At 44.7% G+C, this 19,309-nt stretch overlaps 1 protein-coding gene across 2 annotated transcripts in view; it reads right to left on the bottom strand.

Moving 5' to 3' along the window:
- The window catches only part of MYH11 (myosin heavy chain 11), a 126,527-nt gene that overhangs the window by 94,312 nt on the left and 12,906 nt on the right, over window positions 1-19,309 (bottom strand). For both annotated transcript variants that reach the window (XM_081257429.1, XM_081257430.1), the window contains exons 2-3: window positions 15,511-15,872; window positions 7,390-7,546 (exon numbers count right to left, since the gene is read on the bottom strand). In XM_081257429.1, the coding sequence (XP_081113555.1) occupies window positions 7,390-7,546; window positions 15,511-15,855 (502 nt within the window). In that variant the 5' untranslated portion in view covers window positions 15,856-15,872. The remainder of the gene's footprint in view (window positions 1-7,389; window positions 7,547-15,510; window positions 15,873-19,309) is intronic.

The raw sequence follows: 19,309 nt of genomic DNA, 5'->3' as shown, positions 1-19,309 counted from the left end.
TACTAAAGTGACAGTAAAGGGGTTTTTCAAAAACACATGAAGCCGTTCAAATGAACAGAAGAGGAGAGAACAGCAGCACAACCTGGGAAGCCAGCAAACAGGATGAGTGATGACAGCCCCAGGAGAGAAGTCTAAGCTGGCGGTGGGGAAAGTGGAGAAGCAGAGCCCCCTGCCTCCAGCCCCAAACCTCAGTAACTGGCAGCCCCCGGGCCTCGGGAAGTGGGTAGGGGGAAAAAAAACCCACAAGGACTGATTGAATGTTTGTTTGAGAAGCTGCTAGACACTCCAGATACCTTCTACACCCCTGCAGCCAAGTGACTGCCCTTCCCACAACCCATAGAAGAGGGGCAGATTTATACTCTGGAGAGGAAGAAATAGAGGGTCTCTGTCTTGGGGGAAACCAGGGACCATACTGACAGCAAGAGGATAACACGCAAGTTTGATCCCACAGTTTGAAACCCTCAGCCTCTTCTCAACTAGACCCTCAAAATGGTGGTAGACAGATATTTTCCCTCCAGGCAGAAGATTGCACAAGTCTTCTCTGAAGAATCTCAGCAGCCCAAGAAAAAAGACTGAAAGATATAGCAGAAGTGCCCAGATGGAGCAGCCCAGCTTCACCAGCCCATAGCCAAGCTCATCATCAGCAAGCTCCTCCTGCAAGCACAGAGCTGCCATCAACATTTTGGTGCCCATGCATTAAAGCATCCCAGATGAATGGACAGCCAATAATTCACCGGGCATCTGAAGAAAGCCACTAATAAGACAAACATAAATTAAAACAAATAAAAAAGAAAATATGCCTCTTGGAGGAAACAGAGACCTACCTGTGGAAGAGTACCCTCCAAGAAAAGGGACATACATGGAAAAAGAATGTTATAAGAAAGAAACATTCAGGAAACAAAACAAAGCTCTTGGAATTTTTTTTTTTTTAATGAAAGCAGTAATTGAAAACTCAATGGAAGGTTCATAAGATAAAGTTGAGGTAACTGCCCAGAAAATAAATGAGACGAGAAAGATGAAAATCATAAAAACAATCTAGGAATTCCATTATGGAAATAAGAAAACATCTAGAAAAAAACAGGAGAGAGAATACAAAGAGAAATAAATTATTAAGGACATAATTCACAAAAATTTCCCAGAATTTAAGGACATGAGTTTATAGATTATGAGGGTCCACTCAGTCTCCAGCACAATGGGTGAAAACAGACACATGCCAGATTCCACCATCATAAACAGGGGGATAAAGCAGAGTCAGAAAAAAAAAAAAAAGGCTTCCAGAGAAGGAGAAAAAACTGGTCATACACAAAGGATCAAGAATCAGATTGGCTTTTTTTTTTTTTTTTTTTTGCGGTTCGCAGGCTTCTCACTGTTGTGAGACACACAATCAAAAAAAAGCAATCACAAGACAGTGCAGAGCTCAGCTGTGAATAGCATCTACACAGTCATAATAATGTAAACTCTGAATATAGTTTTCATCAAGGTTAATACAAAACTATGTTGGGATTCTATGAGATAGGGCGCGCGTGCACATGTGCTGGGAGGAGACAGGAGGCGCAAAGCAAAGGGGTGACTGAGCTAAATCCTCATGTTCCATGATGAAAAGTCAATAGGCTATTGACTAAAACAGGGAAAAAATTAAGATATGAGCAATATACTCAAGTTTTTTAGTGATCACAGAGGTAACTATCCAAAAATCAGTTAAAGGGTTGATAATGGATACCCCTGGAGAAGGGGAAATTAGAGAAGCAACAAAGGAGAGCTATTTTCCTTAATAAGCCTTGAGGAATTGACTCTGAATCATCTTCACATATACCTTCACTAAAAATAAAAACCAAAAATGGAAAAAAGGAACAAAGAATCCCTTTAGGCATGTAATACTCTAGCAGCCTATAGAACGGTGCATATGGAATGTTAATATTTGTGGGAAAATCTCGAGGAGAGGGAAATAGATATGTATCTGCACACATGTGCAGAAAATATCTCTAGGAGAATATCTAATAAACTAGAAACCATGGTTCTCTCTGGGGAGGCAAATTAGGCATCTAGTGCACAAGGGTTGAAAGGTGAGAATTTTCAGCTTTTGAATTTGAATCTATCATCTCTCCAAAAAAAAGGAAAAAATTGGGAAATGTAAAAGGTAAACACGACATCATGTACACATACACATATATAAGCTGCATCTTTAAATGCCTACTTCTCCCATCCTCTTCTTCCCCAGGGGCTTGGCTTCCTTTGGGGAGGGGGTAGTCAGTGAATTACGTCTTAGAAATCCCCTCCCATATTCCCAACTCCCCTGTTACTATTCTCAGCCAGAACGCCACCCCAGCTCCCCTTTCCCCTCTTAGTAAGCCAGCAAGGCTTGTAACTCCCCACCCCTCTCGGACAACCCACCCACCCCCATCCTGACCCTGGTTGGTTCTTTTCTTTAAACAACTCTGAGAGTTCTTCCTTCATTCATCACAAATATTAACGGAGCAGCTACTCCACACCAGGCACCAGCAAACATGCCAGAGATTCAGTGATGAGCAGGCAGACAAGGATGGAGTTTGTGGGTTTTATGAAGTTTAGCGGTCCTCAGGAACTTAAGCATCTACGTCACATATTTTAAAGATTTCATTCTGTATTCAGTGGACATGTTCTCCACCCCTTCCCAACCCCACCTCCTCACACTCCATCCTGTTCCACAGAGGACTTGAGGAGGAAGCCACAGCTGCTAGCTTGACCCCTCTAAGACGGAAAGTTCAGCATGATTCAAGCCAAATGACTGTACAGCCTGGGATAGCAACATTCACCAATAGAGTCACAAACCGGGCCCACATGTTCCTTCACAAAAACCAAATTCCCACTTTCTAGAGAAAAAAAATTATTTTTCCCAAACGTATATTTTTCTCCTTGATTTTTTTCTTGGCGGGGGAGGGATTTTTTTCCATTGGAGTCTATCATCACTAATTTGCCAGGAAGCACCAGGTAAGGCCAAAAGGAATACATACGTAGCAGCTGTTGATTAACATTTAATCTAAAAAGAGCTTATCTTTTATGGTTCTGTGCGCTCATGGCTGTCATTTTCTCTTGAGGTTTGAAATTTCAAAGTAATTTTATTTTTTAAAATTTATTTATTTATTTATTTATTTTTGGCTGCGTTGGGTCTTCGTTGCTGCACGCAGGCTTCCTCTAGTTGCGGCAAGCGGGGGCTGCTCTTCATTGTAGTGCGCGGGCTCCTCATTGCGGTGGCTTCTCTTTGTTGCGGAGCAGGGGCTCTAGGCGCGTGGGCTTCAGTAGCTGTGACACGTGGGCTCAGTAGTGGCTCGCAGGCTCTAGAGAACAGGCTCAGTAGTTGTGGTGCACGGGCTTAGTTGCTCCATGGCATGTGGGACCTTCCTGGACCAGGGAATGAACCTGTGTCCCCTGCATTGGCAGGCGGATTCTTAACCACTGTGTCACCAGGGAAGACCCTGAAATTTCTAAGTAATTTTATATTTCACTATATAATTCTGTGTTAAAATATAGAGCCTAAAAGGAATGAAATGTTATCAGCCCCAGGGGCCCTGGTATAGAGTATAACATTGCCACATGGATGGGAAGTTGTCTAGGGAGATGAAAGTTATCACAACACAAAAATATTCTTCAATGAGACGACTATTTAGGAAATCAGACCCCACTGAAACATCTTTCTCTGGTCTGCATCACTACTGCCCTCCGACTCAAAGGCTTCACCTTGCCAATTACTGGGTGTCAACATCCATTGTCTTGATACAAGCACAATGAAGTGGCAGCTCTGCAAAACTGTTGATTTCCCTGAAGGTGCAATGTCACATGTCCATGCCCTCTGAAAGGCCGCAGAAAGTCAGATCAATTCACAACCAAATATCAGAGAGTCATCAGGAAAGGTAACATAACAGGGGCTTTGAGACACCGTGCTCAACGCCAAATAAGTAAAAGCCCGTGGCAAAAGTGGTAATCTCTCCAATAAGTCTGCAAAAATTATCCTCTTACCCTACACTGTAGAAATCAAGCATGACATGAAGAATGTTGTCTTATGCTCTCACATGGTTCTGTCCAAAAAAAGTTAAGGCAAAAAAATGAATTAATTTTATACTCAATCTAAGAATTAGCATCTAGTTGAAATTACCACCAAATTCCTATTACATGTAAAATAAATAAGCCTGTGTTCATAATTTGCAGTGTCATTTTTCAAGCCCGTCAAGCCCCCTTCCCCCTTAATCTACAGTGCCTGTTTTAAGTGATTTTTTTCTGGAACCAATTATTTTCAGATAGTCAAAACGTCCTTCATTTCATGCCATCCAGCTCAGTTAGTGTATGAAGGTTTCATAGCAAAATGTTAATGGTGGTGATCTCTGGGTGATAGAATTTTGGGTGCTGGTATATTCTCTTTTGCTTAAATATATGTTTTACTTTTTCTAGAATCAATATATAAGATTCAAGTTTTTTTTAAAGTTACACATATATATTTAAGAGCACGATGGCAGTGCTTCACTGTCACTCCCCCCTTCCTCTTTGCTAACGAAATTTTCTTTCATTCTGGTATTCAGATAAAATGTGCTTAGTGGGAGCTCCCTCAGCTCCAGGAAAGAACCAGGAATAGTCCAAACCAATCATAAATGTTCCAGTCCTCTTTGCCAATGATTGGTTTAGAGGTTGGCATGTGATCAAGTTTTAGCCAATCAGGCATAAACGATGCCTGCTGAGAAGCCTCTGGAAAAGGTTTTCCTCTCTGATAAAAAAGAAACATAGGAAAAAACCAAATCCTCCACATCCTTCACGCTTTCGGATATTATCACATGAGGATGTGATGTCTGGAGCTATGGCTGCCATCTTGTGACCATGAGGAGGTAGCCAAGAAAATCCCAAAAAAGTCTGGTTTTGAGGTGCTGAATTAGCTAAGCCTGAAATCATCAACTTTCAGACTATTTGCAATGTGAGGTAATAAATTCCTGTTGTTTAAGCCACTTTAATTGGTTGCTATGTTTCTCACAAGCAAAAGCACCCCAAATGATACAAGCACTGTAACTTTGTGATGTTCAGCTTCCCAAAGAGGTGTGTGAACCACCATTTTATACTTTTCCATTAAGGGAGACCACAATGATTTTTTTTTTACAAAAACACATACCTAACTCCAAGAGTCATCACTTTACTACCTGAGATTTTATCTCCACAACCCTCTTTGCAAGGCTCCATATTCTAGCCTTTGGAGGTAATGGTAGTCTTTCGTCTGGAGTGGTCCAGCTTGAGTCACACCTGTGGGGTTTGGCTAACCCTGTCAGTAACCCTTGGGGAACTTATACCTGAGCCCCTCTACCTTGGGGGGTTATATCTCCTAGGCACACCTGGATCTCTGCCCTCAGGAGCTTCCAGAACTGGGCTCCTTTCAATTCCCAACTCAGAACATTCCTGGAGGAAGATATTTCAGGGGTTGCAAAGTCAAACACAGGGACCAGGCAGTTAACACAAACAAGTGCATCAGGCCAGGTGAGAACTGGGGAACTGGAGAACTCATACTCCCTCTAAAGGGGCAGCTGACAGGTGGGATCACATGTTGCCAGACGTTCCAATACTTTCAAAACAACCTAGAAATCTGGTTTTCTATGTACAATCTCCAAATTTTTAAAAGTTGGCAACTAATTTAGGTATCCTTAAAACTCCATGTGGTGGAGAACAGTATGGAGGTTCCTTAAAAAACTAAAAATAGAATTACCATACGACCCAGCAATCTCACTACTGGGCATATACCCTGAGAAAACCATAATTCAAAAAGATTCATGTACCAAAATGTTCATTGCAGCTCTATTTACAACAGCCAGGACATGGAAGCAACCTAAGTGTCCATCATCGCATGAATGGATAAAGAAGATGTGGCACATATATACAATGGAATATTACTCAGCCATAAAAAGAAACAAAATTGAGATATTTGTAGTGAGGTGGATGGACTTAGAGTCTGTCATACAGAGTGAAGTAAGTCAGAAAGAGAAAAAACAAATACCGTATGCTAACACATGTATATGGAATCTAAGAAAAAAAAAAGGTCATGAAGAACCTAGGGGTAAGACGGGAATAAAGACACAGACCTACTAGAGAATGGACTTGAGGATATGGGGAGAGTGAAGGGTAAGCTGTGACAAAATGAGAGAGTGGCATGAACATATATACACTACCAAACGTAAAATAGATAGCTAGTGGGAAGCAGCCGCATAGCACAGGGAGATCAGCTCAGTGGTTTGTGACCACCTAGAGTGGTAGGATAGGGAGGGTGGGAGGGAGGGAGATGCAAGAGGGAAGAGATATGGGAACATATGTATAACTGATTCACTTTGTTATAAAGCAGAAACTAACACACCTTTGTAAAGCAATTATACTCCAATAAAGATGTTAAAAAAAAAAACAAAATAAAACTCCATGTGGACCAAACCAAACTTATCTGAGGGCTGGATCCAGCCTACCAGTTGCCGGCTTACAACCTCTAGACTATTCACACCTAAAAATCACATAACAATTGTGCACAGCTTTAAAACTGCCAAAGCTCTTTTCTGTTGCCCTTTCCCAAGTCTAAGGAGAGCAGAACTCCTGTATCTCAAGACCAGATCCATTTATACGAGGAGGTATTCCATTTATGGTAAGAGGCATGAGGGAACTTTCTGGAACTATTTCCCATCTTGGTCTGGGTGGTGATTATACAACTGTAGACAAGTAAAAATTAATTTTAGGCTGGACACTGAATTTGTGCACTTTTTGCATTCTACTGTATGTATGTTCTACCTCAGTAAAAGCTATTAATGATAGTAATAATAATAATACATAAACATGGAGGTAATATGCAAAGGTCTTCAGTGAGGAAAAGCCTGTTTTACAATCTTCACCACAAGCTGAGAGATGGATCCTATCACTCTCTTTTCACAGATGAGGAAACTGAGGCTGGAGATGAAAAGACATTTGCACAGGATCCCGCAGGGTGTGAGTGACAGCCGGTTGCAAATCCACATCTGTTTGGCTCAGCCCCAGAGCTGTTCCTGACCCACTTCCTTTCCCAGGTGAGAGCATCCTACCATTTTCCAGACAGCTGGCCTGCCCAGGGCCTCGGGCAGCCCGGGGGGGACAGCGAGCTCTGGAGCGGAAACCAGAGCGGGCCCATGTCCATATTTGCCCAAGCTATCTGCCCTCCCTTGCCCTCCCGGGCCGCAAACACAGATGTTCAGTTTGCTTTTTCCCTTTTTCAGTCACAGCCCTCCTGAGGCCCAGTGCTGCCTGCCAAACTCCGCATTCTTGGCGAGAACTGCAGTCAGGCAGGACAGGAGGGGCCCTGGGAGTGACTGTAAGCAGCCCTGGTGGGCTCCCTGGAGGAGGAGGAGCTCCATGCACCCATGGGCGGCTCACCTTGCAGCATGCTCCGGTAGGCTGTATCAGCGATTGCGTAGATGTGGGGGGGCATCTCGTGCCGCTTCTTGCCCTTGTACATGTCGATGATCTTCTCCGAGTAGATGGGCAGCTGCTTGTAGGGGTTCACCACCACGCAGAAGAGGCCCGAGTACGTCTGCCAAACAGAGAACCCATCTTATTTCCAGAACCCAGCAGGGACGAGAGCTTGGACAAGCAGCCCGTGGGGTCCAGCCATGAGAACACCCACCACGGCCTGCATTGTCTGAGCACCACAGTGTGCATTTTCTCACTTCATCCTCACAGTGGCAGCCTTAGACAGATGTCCTCAACGTCTCATTTTAGAGATGGGGAAACTGAGGCTCAGAGTCCTAGTGGGAACCTCTTGGCATCACTGACTCTGGATATAGGGGAAGAGGAGCAAGGGGCAAGACTGGATTGCTAGGGCACCTGTGTTATAGTTTATAAGTTCTGCGTTCAGATCCCAGCTCCACTCTCACCGCTGTTGCTTCACCTCCCTGAGCCTCGCAGGCTTAAATAACATCTACCACTTCTGGAGCATCTACTGTGCGCCGGCCACTGAGCTAAGCACTTCACAGTCATCTTCTTCTTTAATCCTCACATCCACCCTGTGACAGGGATACTATGATTTCCCTGCTGCCCATTTGACAGATGAGGAAACTGAGGCCCAGTGAGGTTGTCACCAGGTCACACAGCTGCTGGGGAATTCAGAATTAAAATTGTGACTGCTAACCCCAGAGCTCATACTCTCGACCATGAACAAAGCACACACTCCCTTGTCTGTAAAATGGTGATGAACACAGCTGCCTTTAAATAGGAATGGTCCTGACACGTTACAACACAGATGAACCTTGGAAACATTACACTGAATGAAAGAAGTCAGACACAGAAGGTCACGTATCACATGGTTCCATTTATATGAAATGCCCAGAACAGGCAAATCCACAGAGACAGAAAACAGATCTCTGGTTTCCAGGGACTGCAGAGACGGGGGAATTGGAGTGACTGCTAGCTGGAATGGGTTTCTTCGGGGGATTATAAAAATGTTCTGGAACCAGACAGTGGTGATAGGAGCACTACACTGTGAATGAGTGTATTACTGCCACTGAATTGTTTCCTTTAAACTGATGAATATGGTGAATCCATATGATATGGATTTTATCGCAATTAAAAAAAAAAGTCAGGAATTCCCTGGCAGTCCAGTGGTTAGGACTCGGGGCTTCCACTGCTCGGAGCCCGGGTTCAATCCCTGGTCGGGGAACTAAGATCCCGCAAGCCACATGGCGCAGCCAAAAAAATAAATTAATTAATCTTAAATAATTGTCCTATATGTATATGTATAGCTGACTCACTTTGTTATAAAGCAGAAACTAACACACCATTGTAAAGCAATTATACTCCAATAAAGATGTTAAAAAAAAAAATTGTCCTGCCCTACCAAGCGCAGCGGAGTGTGTGAAAATGATCAGAACAGGGAAGGGGTGTGAAGATGCTCGCACACCCTGCCGTGCTGTGCCTGAGGGAGGCGCTGTCCTGGTTCTTACTGTACGCTGGCCTTTCCCATGAGCTGAGGTCACAGCCCAGGAGGGAGGCACCAACCTGTCCCACAGGAACTGCTTTTCCAAACAATAACATCAGTGCTGCCCAAGGCTCTGATGGCCAGGAAGCATGTCTTCCCTCCAACTCCCCCGAGAAGTGACTAAAGGAGGAAGAACAGATATTCCATCACTGGGTTTCACTCAGAGCAGTGACCAAAGTCACTTTCACTTGACCAAAGTCACCTAGCGAGACCCTGGCAGCACTGAGCTCCAACTTGGCCCACTCTGAGGAGTGGACACTGTCCATAAGGCTGTGGACCTATCCCTGTCCTACAGAAACAACAGATCATTTGTTCATTCATTTACTCATTCATTCATTCATTCATTCATCCTGTGTGTGCCCTAACACTGTGCAAGGCTCTGGGGTTATACTGGAAGACAAAACACACAAGGTCCTGCCCACAAAGGGCTTTCAGTCATGCTGGCAACTGGTTGAAGAGTGGGAGCCTCCCTCCAGGGCACCATTTGCTAAGGGACAATGATGATGAGAGTTGGGCCCGGGTGCAGGGAGAATGATGTTCCTGAAAAGGTACAGGACTGGTGGGGGAGGGAGGGAGTAATCCCCCAGGTTCTCACCACTCCCCAAAAAGGGCAAGAATGAGGTCAACATAAGGCTTATCTAAACATCCATCAGCCACTTATTGAGCACCTACTGTATACCAGGTCTGTGTTAGATGCTGGAGACAAATAAATCAATGATCATTCCTGCCCTCAAAAAGCCCCCAGATCAAAAGGACGTTCAAAAATAACATCATAAGAACAAGCATGGAGCCCAGCGTATTTTGGGAGCAGGGAAGAGAAGGCCCTAACCCACATGGCGGGTGCTCAGAGAAACTTCAGTGGGGAGGTACTCCCTGCACTGAGACTTAACAGATAAGGTGCTAAGCAGCTCAGGTATAGAGTGGGTGCTCACTAAATGCCTGCTAAATGAATGCCTGAGGGGTCAGTTAATTACAAAGCTTCCCTGGAGCAGGGGCAGTGCTGCCTTCGTCTCTGTGACCCGGGGCCTTGCACTGGGCCGCACATAGTAGGTGCTCAATAGACATTCGTTGAACAGGTGGCAAAGCTATTCCAGGTCAGGGTCTGTGTGTCTTGTTCATCTGCGTCCCGGTCCCCAGCTTGGGGCCTCCATGGAGTAAATGCCCAACAAACGATCAATCGTTTGAATGAAGGCCAACCAAGCCCTACCTCCTCTTCAGGCCTCAACTCCACCTCCAGCTCCTCTCAGGCCATGCCCACTGCCACTGCCATGTCCTTTCCAGAATGTGTCATTTACAACACTAACCACCCGTCCAGGAACCTGGAGGCAGTAAAGGGCAGTGGTTAAGAGCATAGGATTGACTACCAAGGATTTGTTGGAGCTCTCATTCTGCTACTTCTTGGCTGTGTGTCCCTGGGCAAGTCTCTTGTCCTCTCTGAGCCTCAGTTATCCTCATCTGCAAAATGGGCAGGTGTAATAGGAGCTCCTTCATTGGTTTGCTGTGAGATAGCCCTCGTGAAGCATTTAGCACAGTACCTGGTAGGTAATAGGGGCTCAATAAATGTTAGTTACCATCCAGTGCTCCCTTTGTTTCATGATGATGAAAACCTTGCCACCTTGGAAACTTCACATGGAATGTCCTCTCTCCCTGGAACACTTCTCCCTGATCTTCCCAGAGCCATTTCCATCTGCTCTTTCAGGGCTCAGTCTAAATGTCCCTCCTAGACTGCAAGCTGCACACCACCGTATATCTAGCACCCAGCACAGGGCCAGGCACGTAGCAGACACTCAATAAATATTTGTTGAATACAATGAATAAAAGAAAGAAGGGAGGGAGTGAGGGAAGGAGGAAGGAAGGCATGGCTCTCCCAACTCCATCATCAGCTTCTGAAGGAGAAATATCACCTTCCTCCTGTTTGCCTAGGACACCTCCTGGTGCTATGTACACAGCAAGCACTTAATCCATGCTTCCAGACAGATCTGAATCTCTGTCCAGTTCAGCACATCTTTCCGGGGCACAGTGGCCTGACAGGAAGGAGAAGGAAGGCAGTAGCACACCCCACACAGAAGCTGGGCTTCAGAATCTGGAGTCTCAGTCTCCATTGCTCCAATTTGGTTGGTCTCACCTGACCCAGCCCACCAGCACTTGACTGTGTTTCTGCTTCCCCATCCCCACGAGCCCCTTTCCAGCTGGTCAAGTTCAGGTTTCAACATCCCCGCCTCCCATGTCCCAGCCAGCATCTCAGGGCCCGGTGCCACAGCAGGTCCCAGCTGCAGGCCAAGGGTTTCCCTCTTGTGACCGTATTAGGAAGTGAGTCCACTTTTTCCCTAACACTTTATATGGTCAGCTGTGGAGCCCTGAGCTCCCAAGTCCTCCGGCAGAAATGAGGAACAGTGGGGGAAGGTGGAAGAGATGCAGGCTTTAAGTCACAGAGACCTGGTTGAACCTCAGCCTTGCCCTCATTGCCTGTGTGACTTGAGCAAGAGGCCAAAGCCCTGAGCCTCTTCTTCCCCATCTATAAAACAGTGGATAACCATACTTTCTTTACCAGGTTGTAGTGCAATGTCATGACTTTCTGAACATGTATCCTAGAGAAAGACCTGGTCCATCAAGAATGTGATCTGGGGCTTCCCTGGCGGCGCAGTGGCTGAGAGTCCGCCTGCCGATGCAGGGGACACGGGTTAATGCCCCGGTCCGGGAAGATCCCACATGCCGCGGAGCGGCTGGGCCCGTGATCCATGGCCGCTGAGCCTGCATGTCTGGAGCCTGTGCTCCGCAACGGGAGAGGCCACAACAGTGAGAGGACCGCTTACCGGAAAAAAAAAAAAAAAAAAAAAAGAATGTGATCTGCTACAGCCTTGATTTTAAAGGGCAAAAAAGACTGGAAACAACCTAAATATCCATCAGTGGGAGACTGGCTCAATAATTATGGCACACTGCCCTTTAAAGGAATACATATGTATGTATACAAATATACATATATTTGCCTCTATATGTATAAAATATTGCTGGAAGGCTACATAAGGAACGGGTGACCATGGTTTCTCTAAGGAGGGGAACCAGAGGGTGAGGAATGGGGTTGAAAGGAAAAGTTCTAAAATACCCTTATATACTATTTTATTTACTATTTGCATGTGTTGTCTATTCAAAAAAAAAAGTTTTTAAGTCTGAGTGGTTAGATAGTTGTGAACAGACACAAGGAAAAGCCACAAATAAATAAATAAATAAGAAATTCCCCATTTCCCCCTCCCCCCAGACCCTGGCAACCACCATTCTACTCTCTGATTCTCTGAGTTTGAATATTTTAGATTCTCATGTAAATGGGATCCTGCAGGATTTTCCCCTCTCTGGCTTATTTCACTCAGCATAATGTCCTCCAGGTTCATCCATTTTGTTACAAATGGCAGGATTTCCTTCTGTTTTAAAGCAGGGTCATTACATTGTACGGTGTATTTCCCACCTTTCCTTCATCGATTCATCGCTGTAGAATCCATGTTACACATCTGCATCCAGCTCAAGTGTGCCTTATCTTCCTCCCCTCAGTTATCAATCAGCCTCAGGGCGAGGACTGGGCCCTGTGACTCTCAGCATCCCACAGACAGGGAAGCAGGGGAGCCAAGAGCACTTAACGGGCAAGCCAGAGTCTGATCCGGTCCCTCCCCAGGCAAGTCTCGTCACCTCTCTGCCTCGGTCACCTCGTGCGCAGGGTGGGATGTGAGCTTCACTCTCGCCAGAGAGCTGGGACTTGGAACAGTAGCCAGTACAAGCAAGGCCCACATCTTCACTGAGCTCCCTCTGCCTGAAACCCTTGTCTCATCTTCCCAGCCCAACACCAGGGACAGAGCTGACTGCTAAGCAGTCATGAAACAACCCAGGCAGAGAGAAGCCAGCCAACAACAACATCCAAAATAGCAAGAGAGTGCTGGACCAGGGATCAGAGCCACATGCATGCCCCACGTGTGCCATCAATGATCTGTGGCAGCTCAGGCAAGACCTGCATCTCTAAGATTAGGAGACGGGACCCTCTGGCTTCTACCTCTTCTAGACCCAAGAGGACAAGACATCAGCCAGGACCTAAGCAAAAGTGCCTTGTTCGAAATGAGCCTTGCAGAATGGAAGGGAAAGTTCTCTTCTTTATCAAGGCAAAGTTGGGCACGGCCAGCTGCCTGAGCATCACCTGCCACCCACCTGTAATAAGGGCTGCGCCTTCCGCTATCACGCGTCGGGTGAATAACTTGCTGTGCCCCCCGTCTCCACCCCTGTCCTCCTTTATCTCCTCTGTCATGGACAACAGTTTCTATTTAAGTGATTAAACTGACCAGAAAGGAACGAGACAGGAGTGGACATATGGTTACAAGACTGAAAGGGTTTTCATCTAATCTGTCCAGAGAAGCATAGCAGGAATTTGAAGATTTGATTCATTTTTTAATCTGCTGTTGGAAGATAGTCTGGGTCTTGGGACCTTCATAAGCCCCTCATTTTTCCTGATTTCTATTTTGGGCTCAAACATCTGTGTCAGAGCATAGCAGGTGAGATTCATATCCAGGCCCATCCTTGACCTCCTTGGATGAAGATAACTCATCTTGGACAGGAGGCCCACAGGAGCCCAGCTCCCCTCTTGCTCCCTGCAGATTGGTGTCCTTAGAAATATCCACTCTGTACCAGGTTGTAGCAGGTTGATAATGCTTCCAAACAAGGAGTGGTATCGACAAAAGGGACTTTCCCTGCTTAGTTAGAGAGCATCTTAGACTATCCTTAGAGAGTCTTTAGTACTCTGAGCCTCAGCTTTAATTAGCACAACATCCACTGAATGAAGTATGCTCGTCCCATCTTACGGACTAGCATACTTCATTCAGTGGATGTTGTACTAATTAAATGAGATAAAGAGAAGGCATTTATAGAATTATGAGTTGCTCCCCCGTTCCCCCTTGGCTCTTTAAAAAAAAAACCAACCCATTGTAACCCCCTCTGAACAATCCATAAGAAGAATAGATCATTAATTATGGTACATCCATAGGATAGGTCACAAAGCCCATAAAGGGGCATTTTGGAGTTATGAATGAGCAATGGGGATGCTCATCACTGACTTGTACGTAGAAAGAAGAGCAGGTCCCCAGCCTAGGTCCACAGGTTTTTCAATATGTAAACACGCACTATTCTCGCAAAGAAATACCAGGAATGCACCAACATCTTATCAGCTGTTATCTACTGTGCTTTTCTGAATTTTCCAAATCTTCCGGAATGAATGTGCTTTATTTTCCTAATTAGGAAAAAATTCTGCAGGACAATTTTAGAGATGACAAGGGAGTTTTGTAATCTTCACATGGTAAAAGACAAAGGGCAGGACCAGAGGGCCTAAAGATGGAGGTGACTGTTTCCGTAAGTTTGCAAAGAATCCAAGAACATCTGTCTGGTAATAACAAAAATGACCATAACAGCAACAAAACTAATAACAACAACACCTAGCATGTTGAGTGCCTACAACATGCCAGGAAGCATGCCAAGTGTTTTCTTTTCAGAGTAACCCAGTCTGTGAGGCTGGTACTATTCTTGTGTTCATTTGACAGAGAAGGAAACAAAATTTCAGAGAAATTAGATAACTTGCCCAAGGGATTAACATACCCTTTCTGAGAGGCAAGATAGACAAAGGCTGGACTGGGGCACCCTCTGCCCACCAGTTTGGCTTAATGGGGTTACCATGTCCTTCTATATCCTGGGGAGCTGGCCCACCCCACAAGGAACCTGTACCCCTGAGTCACACATCATCTAGTTCAGACTGACCCACAGAGCTTTCTGCAGTGATGGGAATGTTCTATACTTGTGCTGTCACAGGTTACAGCAGCCACTAGCCACAGGTGGCTGTTGGGCATTTAACATGAAGCCCAGTACAAGTGAAGAAGTGAACTTTTAAGAATTGATGCTTAATTAGTTTACATCTAAATTTACTTAGCCACATGTGGCCGGTGGCTACCATATTGGACAGTGCAGCTCTAGTCCACTCTGATCTGCACAGTCGACCCAGAGGAGTCCAGGTCAATCTAGGCATTCCCATTTGGGACAGGGAAGGCCTCCACCAAACCTCACCAAGATCCTCATGTCTCCTACCTACTTGACTGCCAGGATGGACCAGCCTTCCCAAGGAGGTTAAGAGCCCTTCTTTATTTCCAAGATGGAGGAAGGGCAGGGAACTACTTCACTGAAATCCGTTGAGCACTGACCAAGCGCCTATGGGATCACATGGAATCTTTGGATCTCCTTTACGTGGGGAGGGTGATTGTTCTCATTTTGCAGATGGGAAAACTGAGGTTTCAAGAGGTGAAATAACCTGTTCAATGTCACAGAACTAGGTAGGGCAAGGTGAATGGGAAGCCAGGTCTGGACGATTCCATCCTACCATGCAGCCTCCCTCAGTGAAAACTTCAGCCTCCCAACCTGCACCCCGAAGACATCTCCAAGCCTCTCCCTTCCCTCAGGGGTGCAGGAGGCCAGCAAGAAGTGACTGGCTGCCCCAAGATACTCACGTATATGAGTCCTGAGAAGTACCTCTCCCTCAGGTTGTGCAGCACGGAAGCTTCATTGAGACACGTCAGCTCTGCCATGTCCTCCACCTTGGAGAACTTGGGCGGGTTCATCTTCTGGATATCATCTTTGCCGACCGTGACCTTCTTGCCATTCTCCACTAGCTCCACAATCACCTCATCCCCCTTCTCCTCCTTGATGCTGGCCGCCTCGAAGCCCTGCTTCTCCGAAGGGACCCACACCAGCTTCTTGGCGGCCCAGTCAGCCTGGGCCACTGGGTTGTTGAAGAAGTTTTTGTCCACAAAGAGGAACTTCTCGTCATCACTGAGCTGGTCCTTCTGTGCCATGGTGCCTGGTTGGTCCCCTGGGGAATAAGGCCACAGGGTCAGAATTAGACCAGAACCAAGCCCTAAAGACAGATAAAGCCCTCACCTCATCATGTCTGGGAATGCAGTCTGCAAAAACATTCCATAGAGTACAAAGGTGTTCCCTGCAGGATGGTTTATGTTGTCAAAAAATGGAAACAACCCAAAGGCCCTTCAGAAAAGGATCTCCAGGGGCTTCCCTGGTGGCGCACTGGTTAAGAATCTGCCTGCTAATGCAAGGGACACGGGTTCGAGCCCCGCTCCAGGAAGATCCCACATGCCGCGGAGCAACTAAGCCCGTGCGCCACAACTACTGAGCCTACGCTCAAGAGCCCGCGAGCCACAACTACTGAGCCCGCGTGCCACAACTACTGAGCCCACGTGCCACAACTACTGAAGCCTGCGTGTCTAGAGCCCGTGCTCTGCAACAGGAGAAGCCACTGCAATGAGAAGCCCATGCACTGCAACAAAGAGTAGCCCCTGCTCGTCGCAACTAGAGAAAGCCCAGTGCAGCAAAGAAGACCCAACGCAGCCAAAAATAAAAACAAACAAATAAATAAATAAATTTATTTTTAAAAAAAAGAAAAGTATCTCCATCATTGCCTGTTGTCCATCAACATGGCATGGGTACATAAACCATTATATTTTCATACAATGAAACACTATCCAGGGGTTAAGATGCAAGAAGTATGTCGAGGTGTGTTGACACAGGAAGATATCCAAGTCTTATAGTTTACTGTAAAAATAAAAGGGGGGTCCTCAAATGGTTAAACAGAGAGTTATCATATGATCCAACAATCCCATTACTGGGTATATACCCAAGAGAAATGAAAACATACCTCCACACAAAAACTCATAAGCGAATGTTCATAGAAGCATTATTTCTAATAGCCAAGAAGTGTCAAAAAAAAACCCCAAATGTCTATCAACAGATGAATGGATAAATAAAATGTGGCCTCTCCATATAATGGAATATTATTCAGCCATAAAAAGGAATGGGGTACTGATATACACTGAGCATTAATGAATCTTGAAAACACTATGCTAAGTAAAAGAATCTAGTCACAGAGGACCACATATTATATGATTCCACTTACCCCAAATGTCCAGAATAGGCAAATCCATAGAGATGGAAAGTAGATTAGTGGTTGCCAACAGCTGGGAGAGAATTAGAGGGTGACAGCAAAGGGGTACAGGGTTTCTTTTTGGAGTAATGAAAATGTTCTAGAATGTACTGCAGTGATGGATGCACAATTCTGTGAATATGCTAAAAGCCATTCAATTGTACAATTTAAATGGGTGAATTGTATGGTACTTAAATTATATCTCAATAAAAACTGTTTAAAAATGAAATATAGGGAATATTGTAAAATAGTAGGTATAATAACCCATTTTATTTAAAAATATTTAGAATCCATATAGACAGAATAACTGGAGAAATATGCACTTATCAATATAGTTATGAAGGGATTTTTACTTCTTATGGTTTTTTTTGCCAATTTTTTATTGTGGTAAAATATATATAAGTATACTATCTTACTCATTTTATGACACTAAGTTCAGTGACATTAAGTACATTCATATTGTTGTGCAAGTATCACCACCATCCAGCTCCAGAACTCTTTTCATCTTGCAAAACTGAGACTCCACACCCATTAAAGACTAATTCCCCATTGCCTCTTCCCTCCAGCCACTGGCAACCACCATTCTACTTTCTTTTCTTTTTTGTTTTGTTTTGTTTTTTTTAAATTTATCTTTTATTACTATTATTATTTATTTATTTATTTTTGGCTGTGTTGGGTCTTCGTTGCTGCACGCAGGCTTTCTCTAGTTGCAGCGAGCGGGGGCTACCCTTCGTTGCAGGGTGCAGGCTTCTTATTGCGGTGGCTTCTCTTGTTGTGGAGCATGGGCTCTAGGCACGTGGGCTTCAGTAGTTGTGGCACACGGGCCCAGTAGTTGTGGCTCACGGGCTCTAGAGCGCAGGCTCAGTAGTTGTGGTGCATGGGCTGAGTTGCTCTGTAGCATGTGGGATCTTCCTGGAGCAGGGCTCGAACCCGTGTCCCCTGCACTGGTAGGCAGATTCTTAACCACTGTGCCACCAGGGAAGCCCTCTACTTTCTATCTCTATGAATTTCACTACTCTAGGAACCTCATATCAGTGGAATCATACAGTGTTTGTCCTTTTGTCACTGGCATATGTCACTTAGCATAATGTCCTCAAGGTTCAACCATGTTGCAGCATGAATCAGAATTTCCTTCCTTTTGTAAGGCTGAATAATATTCCATTGTATGGATATATGACATTTTGTTTACCCATTCATCTGTTGATGGACACTTGAATTACTTCCACATTTTCTCTATCGTGAATAATGCTACTCTGAACATGGGTATACTTTCTATTATGTATTTTTGCCATACTTATCGTTTTATAACTTTTATTAAATTTATGATCAACAAAAAGAGATACTTTAAAAACACCTTCAAATAGCCAATCCACATAAGAAAAAGATGTTCAGCCTCACTAGTAAATGAAGAAATACAAGGTGAAGCAGTGAGATATTGCTTTTCACCCATAGCTTGGATAAGATGAGCACCACAGATAATATCCAGTGTTGTCAAGAGTGTAGGGTCTGGGCCTCTGCATACATTGCCCTTACAGATGGAAAGTTCCTAAAATTCATGCACACCCCCTGACCTGCAATTCGATTTCTAGCAATTTAGCTTAAGGAAACTGAGAAGTGCTAACAGATATATAAAAATGTGCATTGCAGTGCTGTTTGGAACAGAAAAACCTGCAAGCAATCCAAACGGCCTTCAGTGAGTACCTTGTTAAATTACAGAGCATACAGGCAACAGAAACCTATAATTCCACCCAAAATTCAAGATGTAGACTTATTTATGCCACACAAAGATTTTTCCCTTTCGAACCCTCCTACACTGTTAGTGGGAATGGAAGTTGATACAGCCACTATGGAAAACAGTATGGAGGTTCCTCAGAAAACTAAAAACAGAATTACCATATGATCCAGTAATCCCACTCCTGGGAATATACCCAGACAAAACTATAATTCAGAAAGATACATGCACCCATATATTCATAGCAGCACTGTTCACAATAGCCAAAACATGGAAACAACCTAAATGTCCATCGACAGATGAATGGGTAAAGAAGATGTGGTACATATATACAATGGAATACTACTTGGCCATAAAAAAGAACGAAATAATGCCATTTTCAGCAACATGGATGCAGCTAGAGATTATCATACTAAGTGAAGTAAGTCAGAAAGAGAAAGACAAATACCATATGATATCACTTACATGTGGAATCTAAAATATGGACAAATGAACCTATCTACAAAACAGAAACAGACTCACAGACATAGAGATCAGATTTGTGGTTGCCACGGGGGAGAGGGGGAGGGAGAGAGATGGA

Source organism: Mesoplodon bidens (assembly GCF_964165515.1).
Source record: "Mesoplodon bidens genome assembly, chromosome: 15".
Taxonomy (NCBI): Eukaryota; Metazoa; Chordata; class Mammalia; order Artiodactyla; family Ziphiidae; genus Mesoplodon; species Mesoplodon bidens.
This window is presented reverse-complemented; position numbering and strand designations above follow the sequence as displayed.